The sequence below is a fragment of the Squalius cephalus genome (assembly GCF_949319135.1).
Source record: "Squalius cephalus genome assembly, chromosome: 11".
In the NCBI taxonomy this organism is placed as follows: domain Eukaryota; kingdom Metazoa; phylum Chordata; class Actinopteri; order Cypriniformes; family Leuciscidae; genus Squalius; species Squalius cephalus.
In genome coordinates this window covers 17,138,453-17,150,936 of record NC_137132.1, presented here as the reverse complement: position 1 = coordinate 17,150,936, position 12,484 = coordinate 17,138,453, and the positions used below count along the sequence as shown (strand labels likewise).

At 39.3% G+C, this 12,484-nt stretch overlaps 1 protein-coding gene across 6 annotated transcripts in view; it reads right to left on the bottom strand.

Moving 5' to 3' along the window:
• smtnl (smoothelin, like) overlaps nt 1-12,484 on the bottom strand; it is a 40,848-nt gene that overhangs the window by 3,766 nt on the left and 24,598 nt on the right. For all 6 annotated transcript variants that reach the window (XM_079886955.1, XM_079886958.1, XM_079886957.1 and 3 more), the window contains 5 exons: nt 1,242-1,323; nt 870-1,127; nt 712-774; nt 543-609; nt 56-199 (listed from right to left, as the gene is read on the bottom strand). In XM_079886955.1, the coding sequence (XP_079743081.1) occupies nt 56-199; nt 543-609; nt 712-774; nt 870-1,127; nt 1,242-1,323 (614 nt within the window). The remainder of the gene's footprint in view (nt 1-55; nt 200-542; nt 610-711; nt 775-869; nt 1,128-1,241; nt 1,324-12,484) is intronic.

The following is a 12,484-nucleotide window of genomic DNA, read 5'->3' as shown; positions in this document are numbered from 1 at the left end:
TGCAGAGCATTAAAAAAGCATGTGCTCGCACAGACAAACAGGACGATTCCATTACCTGTTGTTTTCAGAGTCCAGCCTCTCAAAAATGGACCTGCGTGCCTGAGCTCCAATGTTTCGAGGTAAAGTCTGGGACCTCACAAGCTCCCGTCTGCGCTCAATACCTCTGCCGAAAGATAAATCTCCTGGCATATCCACATTCCTGATGCAAAGAGAGAGAGATGGCTGAGGAACATTTCAGTACTGTGAAATATTATAAATTTTTGGTAACACTTCATTTACTGTATGTTCCGAAGATGAATGAAAGTCTTTGGAACGACATGAGGGTGAGTAAATGATGACAACATTTAAATTTTTTGGTGAACTAACCCTTTAAGTATTAGTATTACTATTGCTTGTTGTTAGTTAATGGTAACTAATTAACTAACTAATGCTAACAGATTGAACTTTATTGTAAAGTGTTACCATTTTTATGAGACTGTCTTGCTAAGTGAGAGAATATTGCAAATTCTATTTGCATTAACGTATATTCACACTCTACCCACCTGTCTGTATTGTGTGAGAAAAGCCCAGAGTAAGTCACTGACTTGGCCGGAGCTGAAGATGCTTTCTCTGTAAGACAAAACATGGAATGACACAAACAATGAGACAGACTGTAAGAAAAAATCACATGCTGTGAATACGAGTCAAAGAAGTTGGTTGAATTTGTCCTACCACTAAGCCGTGGAGAACCCATAGTCCTGGCTGGAGTTGGAGCCCATGTTTTCACAGACGGCACTGTAACCACAAGACAAACAACACACACCTTTAGGTGATGACAGCAGAAAGAGTCATCTGTAGCCTCACTCTGTGAAGCTGTGATGGAGTCATACCTGCATTAACAGGAGACTCTAGTTGTGGCTGGTTATCGCTGCTGACCACCTGACTGTTTGTCAGTGAATCTGTTATGGCTGAAGGCATTGCTTGCATCGGGCTACCAGGTGACTCAGGACTCTTCATAACTGCAGAGTCAGCCACTTTGGTGGTTGCTGTGATTGGCAGGTGTGGCATCGCCATGGGAACGGGGGCCGAGTGCTCCTGTGACACACCGTTGGGTGGTGAGTTTCTCCTCAAAGGCATAGTAGAGTTTTCTGATTGGATAGAGGATGTAAATATGTTACAACTGAAGCAGTATAATGTCTGTCTGTCTATCTATTGTTAAGGGAACATAGAATAGGCTTTCCAGAAGGGATTATGGGTAATACCTGTTGAGGATAAGTGTCCATTCTCCAAGCCTTGGAGAATTGGTGCTGGATCCACTTCAATGGGCTCATCTCGCTCAATGCTCTGTTAGAGAGAGAAGCAGCATTTACGTTTAATCTTTAAGAAGACTATTAATTTAGTAACACTTCAATGTCATCTTTAGCAAATCTCAGAATCAATATCCATTTATACTGTACATTATGATGCTGTGATGCCTAAAGTCACGTGTAGCATATAAAAATGATTGATTTTAGTTTTTAGGGATTTATTTTCAGACAAAACAATTTTTTTTTTTATGTCGATCCATTTTTGAGCCTCGGTCTGCTTAGTTTTTTCTGTGTTTCGCACCGTTGGCACCTGTACGTCACCTTTAGTCCTTTTGGTGTGTTCAAGATCAGGTTTTGGTCGAGATGCAGCCGACGAGAGGCGACAACACAGTCAGCTTTTGTCGCTGCTAGTTCTTGGATGTCGGCTTGGTGTGTCCCATGCTTTAAAAAGGCTATATGTAGAATTCAGAAACTCTGGTTATAAGTGACACTGGTGGCCATTAAGTGAACTGCAGCCAGCAACTTATTGCTAGTGCACAACATGTAACGTACAAGAGACTGAATTTGATTCGAGGCCCCGATATAGAAAAGCGGCAGTTAAGAAAGCATCTGATCATGGCGATGTGGACATTGAGCTTGATTGACAGGCGATCTAACCAATCATAATCCGCCATCTGCCATTTTGTCCGACAAAGCAGTCAGGAGAGATAGCAGATTAACATGGGAGGATTTGAAAACTTGAAAAACGGTGTGTACTGACGCTTTTCCGCGGTTTAAAACAACATTCCTTCTTATGTTCATTCATGTTTATTTGATGCTAGAAATGAACTAGACAGAAGAGATGATCGGTTCACGAGCAGCTTTAACTGATGCTCTACAGCGATCTGTCAGACACATTTAAGAGCCACAAAACGGTATGTATCGTTTAAATTTCTTTTAAAAAATGACCAAATTTGAAAGGTGAGACTTTATTTAATAGGTTTAATATCAAAAGTAACCGAAAAGTAACTTGGTCTGTCTTGTCTGTCAGCGTGTTGTCAGTCTCATCTCTGCTCCGCGATGTATTTTTCACTACGTGAGAACATGGTGTGGCGTGAGAGCAGCATAGCTTGTCGGACATAGCGACAGTAACTAAGGGGGGCGGGTCTTTGCGAACGGGACCGGCATCTTGTCAACAGATGAGGTCATTAAAATCACACTGTTATGATAGTTTGATTATAAAGCAGGCCTATATTTGAGACTATAGACTATAGATCTGGCTATGTGAGCCTATAGTTTGAATGAATCCCTTTTCTTTGCATGACACATTGACATTACAGAATGGCTCTTTCGGCATTATCCTGACCACTGTATAAGCATTCATTTCATATATCATTGAACGGGAAGCGTGTGTGTGACCATCACGCCCTTTGGATTTTACTGGCGAAACCAGCTAGAGTCCATCACATAAAAATCAGTCTACAGGCTTTAGACAACCTAAGAAGTCGGGGAAGTTCTTGTTTTTTTTAAAGTTTTGCTACAAGCTGTTCACACATTGGCAATACAAAAAGCGATTAATACATGACAATTCTTACATATAGCCCCTTTAACATAAAAATAATTATCAGCTTATTGGTATTATCCAGAATTTTGATGAAAGAAAGATATCAATCCCTGGTGCGCCTAAAACAAGTAGGGGAGAGCGGGGCACAAAGTAACGCTTTTTGACTTTCTCAGTTTGTGTAAATCTACTTATGGTTCAGAGTATTTATTTTTTCCCACATTCATTTCCCACATGTCTAGTACAATTATGTGTTTTTGTTTTATCAATACAGTATATACTTTTTTCTTGATATACCCCGAAAGAATGGAAGTAAAATGTGACAACATGCCCCATAGGTGGGGTACATTGTAACATGTGCAGGGGCACATTGTAACATGACCATATGACAGCTTAAAATGTTATCTGATCTAATAAAAAAAATATACAAAACAAACTAAAATATTTTCTAAATAAAATACAATTAAAAAACTTTTTCATATAAAATAATGGCAATTTTTAATAATTAAATATAAACTCATTTTTGAGTTTTGACTACGAACACATGAAAACACAGCTATACAACATAATTCAAAACAAATAAATAATTAGTAATTTCTGAACATTGGCTCACAGTCTTTATTCACCTTTTTTCTCACGTTTTCTCAATAAAATTAATAAAAGTATAGAATATAATAGCATAGGCCTATTTCTAATAGGGGTACATTGTAATGCAGTGTTACAACATGCCCCCGCCTGCACAACTGGGATTTAAACCCTGCTAGTGTCTTCTGCTAGTTAGCAAAGCATTAAATAACTATCTCAACTGTTAAATAACATCTTGGAGATTAAAATAATATCACATTTGTCTTATTTTAAATAAACACAAAAAATAGAGATGAAAAATTAACTTAAGTAAGAAATTTACTTTTGCTATGGTTTAATAAATGTCTATGGATATTTTCCAAAAAATAAATCATTTTGGCGGATTTTTTTTTTCTATATAGTGTTGATATGGCAACTAGTAAATACACAAAGTTTCGTCATCCAAGCATGTGCGGAAGTATTTAAAACAAGCGTGTTACAACTAACCCCACGTTAGGTTGTGCCCCGCGCTCCCCTATCCTTTACAAGAGGCACAGTCCCAAGTAGATGAGCACCAAAACAGGGTATAGAACATGAGACAACTGATGCGATTATCCAATAAACCCCAATCAAAGACATGAAAAGAGACAAAGTGGCTCCAAATGTGTTTTTCAGGAGGGCACATTCTGCAAAAGTAAATGAATGATGTAATCTAATCAAAGACATTTGATTGATGGTTCACTATGATTCACTATGGAGACCAGTAATGTTTAAAGAAGCCTAGTCTCCCTTAAAAAGAAATCAATGCTCTGGATCAGGGCCGATGTGGGTCATCAATACAGATATTGCTGCTGGTCTATTTTAATCTTTAATAGTCACTTCTACCCTCCATGCACTTTTCTGCGTGACCTAAATGCAAGATCACATGTTGATATTAGTGCCTTGAAGTTACACACTGACACATGAAGCTCGCCGCCTTGCTTCATTTCCTTTAGACCTCAACCATCAAATAGTTATACAGATACAGATGTTTGGCGTCGGCTGCAATGAGCTAACCATTATTAAAGTCTATTGACTATTGTCTCCTAAGGGGCTAAGGGGGTGGTGGACTAGTTTTTTAGGGCCTGGATGTAAACCAAAAGAATGACTGTGCATGTTTAGTTATCTCTGGCACTGTCATTAATTACCTGGCAGCTTATCAATGGACTTTAAAAAGCTCTTTTGTGTGTGGCCTGAACATCACTAGTACATGCAAACACATGCTAATATGCTAACAAATGTGCACAGGCTATAAGGAAGTGTTTGTTTATGAATGCAAATGCAAAACACACAAGGATTAAAAACCAGGCACGCAATCAGGAAAGCATTGGATTTTAAAAGAGAAATAACTTCTTAGTGCGACTCAAGGAGTAAGTAAACTGGCGCGAAGGAGGCCAGGTGACATCACATCTAAAGAATGCTGGAGGGGCGTGCGGTCGAAGGGGAGCAGCTGCCTGTCCCATTGAGAGAAGGAGATAGGGGGAGACAAAATTCACCCCAGCCATGAAACGTATCCAACTCTGATTTGCTGGCTGAACACGCAGGTTCTTGGCTCAATCCAGTGCTGGAGTTGCTGCAGTGCGAACGTCTGTTGTTGGACTGTGTCATATGTCAGTGTCTCTAGGGTATATCAGCAGACACGTGACCTGTATTACAGTGATTTTGGGCAGCCTGAATTAAAAATAAAGATAAAAAAATAAAAACATTGCCTGCAGACATTAAGGTTTGTATCTGAAATTCCTTCCAAATGTATTGGTTCAGGCACTATTCTGGCACAGAGGTCACCTGCTGCTCGGTCCCTGGGCTAAATTAAGAGGTGTAGGGGGGAATCTTACCACACCCATCTCACATGTTCACTGAACTGCATGCACTCACCCCAGTTGCTCTTCTTTTTTTTCCAGGAACAACACATTCCCAATCCCAGAGAATGCGTCATCGCATTAATAGAGAGAAGCAATAAAACAAGTGCAGGAAATAGGGAGGTGAGACAGAACATGTGGAAAAGCACTTTAGTATAAGGCTGCAACAGTTATTTTGATAACCGATTAATCTGTCCATTATTTCTTGAATTAACTGATTAATTAATCAGTATGAACATAGTTTTGTATTGCTATGATTTTTTATTTTGCTTTTATTTTTCTTATTAAAGTTACTATTCGTATTAAAAGATATGATTTTTTTAAACATTTTTAATTCATTTTAATATTTTTTAAATGAACATCCAAAAAAAATATATATATATTGTTTTGATTAAAATGACACATCTAAAATGTTCCATTTGATTGACAGGCATGTACATGTAAGTGTAAGTTGTACATTCAAGTATTTAAAGTACAGCATTTTATCACTATTATTCATTTGACCTACTTAATAATAGATTTTTAAATACCAAAAAAAGGGATGAAGATAAGACTAATTGCTAATTAAATTTGACTATTTTCAATATCAATCTGAAAATAATGATTCATTCACAAATCTGGATCTCAAAACAGGTCTCAAACAGATCATTGAATCAATGACTTGATAACTAATGCAATCAGATAATTTGAATTCACTATTTAATCATTTTAATGCTATTTGTGAACTGCTTCAACTAATCAATGGAAAAAATTGGCTCATGTTGGACCTCAAGTAAATCACTGAATGATTTAGATGTTAATTACTGCAATTGGATAAGTCGAATTCACAAATTAATCAATTATTGTAATTTTTTTAACTGATTCAACTGATTAATTGAAAAGAATCGGCTCAAGGAATTATTAATTCATTAATCGGACATAGCCATTGGGCCTCGATTCCGAATCATTGAATCACTGAGTTGTTAACTTCTGCAGTCAGAATTCACAATTGAATCATTCACTGCTACTGCTGTAACCTCGTTCAACTGATTCACTTAAATGACTATTTTCATTATCAATTATCATCAACATATAAACGTTTAGTTGTTCAGCTCAACTTCAGCTCGAGTCCTTAAGCCACACAAAAGAAGGGAAAAAAACTGGACAGTCCATACTTTTGTCCTCAGGGAGGGTCACTCGTCTCCTGTACGTGCTGTTCCTCCATAAGTGAGGACACTCAAAGACAATGAGGGTGGTGTGGAGAGCAGCGTCGCCTCCCAGACTATAGAAAACAGACCACTAGAAGACTAAATGCAGCCCCTTCAGAGACACAGTAATCACTCCTGCAGGTGAGGAGACAAGAAAAGGCCTAGAGGAGTCTTCAGTCTATTTGTGCTGTCCTACAATAGGCCTACATAAACCGAATGCCTATGAATGTGGTTACTATGTACAATCCTTTCAGACAATGGACTCCCCTTACAGAAAACCTTTAATGTGAGTCTAAATGTCCCTCTACGGCAAAATAAGAATTTCCCCAGCGTGTTGGCAGCCTGCCTGTGCAATGCTGGAGTGCATAAAAGAAGATTTTTTCCAGTGGATAATCACAAGGTTGTATTGTATATAATCTCTGAGTGATTTGATGGGAGTGTGGCGGCTTGAGCATTGTGACTGCAAGAGAAAACAGAGAGCTGCTCTGTGTATGATCAGAGAGATGAATGCCAGTTTTGATGAAGCTCTGCGTGTGTGAGTGTCTGATTTTAAACGTATCTGAGGGGATATTCTTGCGTCTCTGTGACATTTGAGATTCTTGGAACGTTGTGGTGGTGGGGGAATGGAATGGAACCTAAACAACAATAGAGGGCATGTTTGTGGGAGAACTCTGGAGGGTTCAGTGGACTCATTCCAGCCCCAGTCTCTCAAATCCTACAGATAGCCAGCTCTTACAAGGCCCTCTCTGGTATTAATAAGCCATGCCGATAATGCTATTTATATTTTTCCAGTGTAAAAATTGCTGGGTTAATTTTGGGAGTGGGGGTCATGATCAGAAAACGTAAAGTGGATACTGTTTAAGGCATAAATCAACAGTGCGAAAAGCAAATGTATAATTTGTGATTTAGAGAAATTTTTGCCCCCAATTTGGCCGACCGGAATTTAAGGGTCATTTTTCCTGCTGTTAGAAAATCAGAGAGATGTAGAGTCTATAAAGTTGAGACAAATGGGGACGGGATGCCTGGTTTGTGAGGGTCTTTGCTCTGTAATTTCCTCCACAAACTCAAGTGTTCCTGCAGAAAGAAGCCCAAACACCTGTTTTTAAAGCACCACAAAGCCTGCAATTTCTCTCTTCTAGCAGAAGCAGGAATGGAAAGAAAACCTGCGCCGAGAAGCAGAGAGAGACGTTTGAACACTCAGCTGTGTGTGAACTACAAGAATTTTTCAGGGAGTTAGTTGGGTGTGCTTCATTTTCACTCCCACATACTCACAAATTCACAAATTACATTGTAAAAAGCCTTATAAAAATGGTCCTTCGGGCCATAAATTCAAGCCCTGAATCTGACCTTCTGATTTAATTTCATTGGTGTAATGTAATGTAATCAGGTGGATTTGTTCATATGACATTATTATAAATAATTATGAGTCAGCATATTCAAATTCAATTCATCAGTTTGTTCTGTTAGCTTGAGAGTCACTAAATTACTGAATCAGTAAGTTTAACAATGGTATTTGTGAATCGAAGCATTTCAAACTAACTAGCCTAACTAACTAGCTAAATCGGACATTGCCATCAAGTCTTGGAGCAGTTCTCGACCGGAAAATTGAATCAGAATTGAAACTGAGTTGTTAACTGATGCAATAAATCACTCAAATTCACAAATGGATTAATTAATGACATTTGTGAGCGGTTCAAGTGATTCATTGAAAAGAGTTGGTTCAAAAGAATGATACATTCAAAATGATACAAATCAGACATCAGGTCTCCACTAGATCATTGAATCACTGCATTGTTAACTGATATAAAGATCTTTGAGTTCTTTGCTGCAATCAGATCAGTTGAATTTACAATTGAATCATTCAATGTTATTTGTGAACTAGTTCAAATGATTAATTGAAAAGAACTTTCTCAAAAGAATAAAAATTGGCTTGAAAGAATTTGTTCACAAATCAGAAATTTTTTAGAGTAGAGATATTTAAAAATCTACTTAACTACAATAAAGGAGTAAAAATAATTTGCTTCCGTCAGTGGTGGGTTGGTACTTCGTTGGAGTATTATTTTATTAGGGTATGTGTTGTTTTACTCAAGTCCTTGATTTGAGTACTTCGTCCACCACTGGTTACTGTCCACATGATTATTTTAGATGCTACCACACAAGAACATTTTAGGACTGTGTGTACACCTCTTTGGTTTACCAAACAACCTTATAGTGGGAAGTGCGCATGTAGCGCACTCAAAACTAAACTGTCCATTACTCATCTGTAAACAATCATGTGTGTCCTGACGCATTGACGTAGGAGCTCCTGGGCTCTTGAGAAACCTCAACAGATTAATACTACGTGGCCATGCAGTGATTCCACTTTAATATGATTCACTGCAGCGCGATTGATGGGTTGTAGCCTAAAGGGACGCACTACATCTAAAGCCCCACCTGCAGATGGAGAACACAGACCTGGGCAGTGGTCAAACACACCGCCTCAGGCCAGAGAGAGAAAAGAAACCATTCCAGGAATACACAGCAGTTTGCACACAATATCTAAGAGCTTAGCTTGGTTTAGACTTCCTAGCACCAGCTGAGATACCAGCAGCCTTACTCTGCTCCAGTGACACACACATGGGTGGTAATGTGACCCCATGCACGGTGGATAAGCAAGGTCTTCACTAGAGTTTCCTCACTTAAATTCTCTGCACACATGCATTCCTACAAGGTGGGACAATGGTTCCTGAGGGGCAGTGAGGTCATCCCGTAAACAACGAATTATTAACCTGTAACCATGGAGATGAAAATACATGGCATTGTCTGGAAGTAATTAGGAGAGCTAGGGGCAGCATGGGAGTGGCTGGATGCCTTTCTCTAGCCTCCCATCCACAATCTATTCTCTCTTTTCCACCCTCCCTCTCACATTCCCTCTTTCTCACCCTCTGTTTCTCTCTCTTGCACTCTACTGTATTAATAGCTGTGCAAAGGTTTTTTGTTCTGCTACTTCTTCTCTGCCAGGAATCTGTGCTGGACATGGAGATACAGGCAGGGCAACGGGAGGAGATTAAACGTTCTGTTCCATTGTGAGAGCTTTGGCTTTGGGCCAGCCCGAGCTGGAAACATCAAGCATATCTCAGGCAAACACATGCAAACAAACACACATGAGTATGTTCGAGTAAGCTCCTTAAACCCTCCTGCTAAGGTGTGAAACTACACAGGCGCATTTTCATACACTTTCGCCTCATAAATAAAAGTTAGGAGTCCAGTGGCCTTGCAAATTTGGACGCTTAAGTGAATCTTTGCAAACAAATGCTCAGCCTTTAAGCCTTCTGAGGCCTGCTTGGCTACCTGGTAGGCTATCCAAACCTAGAAAATTCCCAACATCAAAACTGAATTTAAAGCAAAGCACGTCAGATCAAACGACATTCCATTCTGGGCTTCATGTTTTAAAAACAGCTCATCTCTGGCAATATTAGATGGCTGTGTGGACTAAAAACTAGATGTACTGGCACTCTGGAGTGAGGTAAGCCAAAGTGAGGAGGGTGTTTCTCACACTGCCAGAGCCAAACGTGGGATTTGAAGTACTATTATGGTAATTTGGTAATGCTTGGCAACATGGGGTGTGTGTGTGTGTGTAGAGGAAAAAAGGTCCTTGCTACAGATGTGTGGTGTATATAAACATGACAGGAAAGATATAAATGTTTATGCTATGTCATAGCATGGTAAACGGTGTACGTCAAAATTATGAATGTTAGTGGTTATTTGCCAGTTTGAAAGTTCTTTAAAAGTATGACCACAGGAAAGAAGGATACACATTCTTGAGCTCCTCAGTAAAAACAATATACATCTTAATTCTTAGGGCTAGTTTGGTTCAAGAAAATGTTCGCCAATAAAGGTTTTTTTTTTGTCAACAAAAAGATGATTAAAAAAAGTGTGTCATGGCAATAATTATAAACAATGTTGATGAAAATATCACTAGTAAAACCACAAAATGTTTGAATATATTTTGTACTCTCTCGTAAACTAAAATGTTAATTCAGCTGAAATTAGATGCTATTTTAGTTGTGTAAAACTGACTAAAATCAATCAAAATAACAAAATACTGACGGATATGTTCGTCAACAGACAAAATGACTAAAACTGTGTAAAAATGAACTGTGAATGAACTGTCAAGAGAACTACAACACAAAATTGTTAGTTGACAGATTTCTGAAACCCACTGTCAACCATGTTAGCAAGTCAACCAGGTTAGCAACCGAACCAAGATGCTAGAAGACACCTGCTAACATTCAATCTGATGCAGTGCTAACTTGGAGCATAATGTGGAGCAGCTAAAAAAAAAACTAAAAACTCTTAGACAAGAGCAAGAATCCGGAGGCCAAACCCAGGCCTTATAATCTTCATAATTTGGGATTGACAGCATTTAATTTAGCATAAACATTTTAAGAGTTAATGTTTAAATATTTCCAATATCTGTTAGCTTATTTGTGTCTGTGGGCATCTGTGCGTGTTTATATCCTTTCACTGAGATTTTAAATGTGCGTTAACGGAGTTTCCACAGATAACAGCCGTGCAAATCTTATCTTCCTCCCACCCCAATCACTTGCCCTGGAGATGCACAGCCGAACACAGCGGGAGTCAAAGTATCTGACATTTTCAATGCAGTGCCAGTGACTATATTGAGGCACAGTAGAATCAAAGATAACCCACTGACCCCTAAACAATTTATTCACATCGGCAGTAATGAAGGGCAGAGTCTTTGTGCTCGGGGCCAAGTGTGATCGTGCGGTGAGACCACGCTCCACAGGTGTGGTTCCCTTCCCAGCCAAGCACCTGTCCTCCGAGCAAGAGAGACTCCAGAGGAGCCAGCAGGGCTACACCTACATCACATTTTGGTGAAGAAAGAAAGGAGGAAGGTGTCCTGGGTGTTCTTCAAATCCTGACTCACCCAACGTACTTCAAATGAGGCAGAATGTCGACACAATGGTCCATTGAAACCACAGAAATGCTGCGGTAATTGGCAACAGCAGTGCAGGACTTCTCTGTGGAGCCAGCACAGAGTGAGGACAGAGCAAAAGCATTTCGCTGGCCGCATGAACTCTGAAAGGAGAGAGCAACACAGCACGATCCCGTTCATGTGCATTTAAAGTTTTGACGGAAAATTCAACGCAGCATAAACATACATAGTGAAGCTGGTATCTTTTTGTCATCAATCAATCAACCAATCAATCAATCATTCCATTCATCCATACATCATCCATCAAATCATCTATTTATGTATCTATCTGACTGTCTGCTCGCCCATCTGTCTGTTTGTCTATCTGTCTGTCTATCTGTCTTTCTGTCTATCTATCTATCTATCTATGGTTCTACCTATCCATCCATTCATCCATCCATCCATCTAAATCTTGACAAACTTTTTTAGTTACTGATATGAATTTCTTTGAATTGCTATTACTACATTAAAATTTGAATTTCAATTGTACATCTTGTTTGCTACCTTAATTTAAATTCAGTTTAAATTCAGAACTAAATTTGAACTATAAAACCTGCCAGAGGACTATGAACTGCAATGAGGCCAATCATAGAATGAGAGTAAGAAAGACGGAGAGGGAGAGAAAGTGATAAAGATATGATGTGGACTGGAGACTGGAGTGTTTTGTGTGAGACAAAATGATAGTTGGGAGAACTATCCACAGAGAACAAATGCCACAGATACAGTGGCGGCAGTCTGAGATTGAGCCCGGGATAAACTGTTATTTCCCAAGAACAGAAAGTACAACAGGGCTCTGTAAGAATCATAGACAGACAGAGTTAGGAGGAAGAGCGTGAGATAAAGCGTGATTCTCATGATATCTGCAGGTGCTCACAGCACAGCCATGTGGAGGCAGGCCAGCACACATCCCCACGTGGAGTCTCGCGGTCTTTTTTCCAGTCTTTCTCGCTCACTTTTTCCTGCAGGCTGGGACTGAAAGGGAGTGCTCCGAAGACCTGCCACAACAGTCTCTGAGTATTTTACAAGCCCAG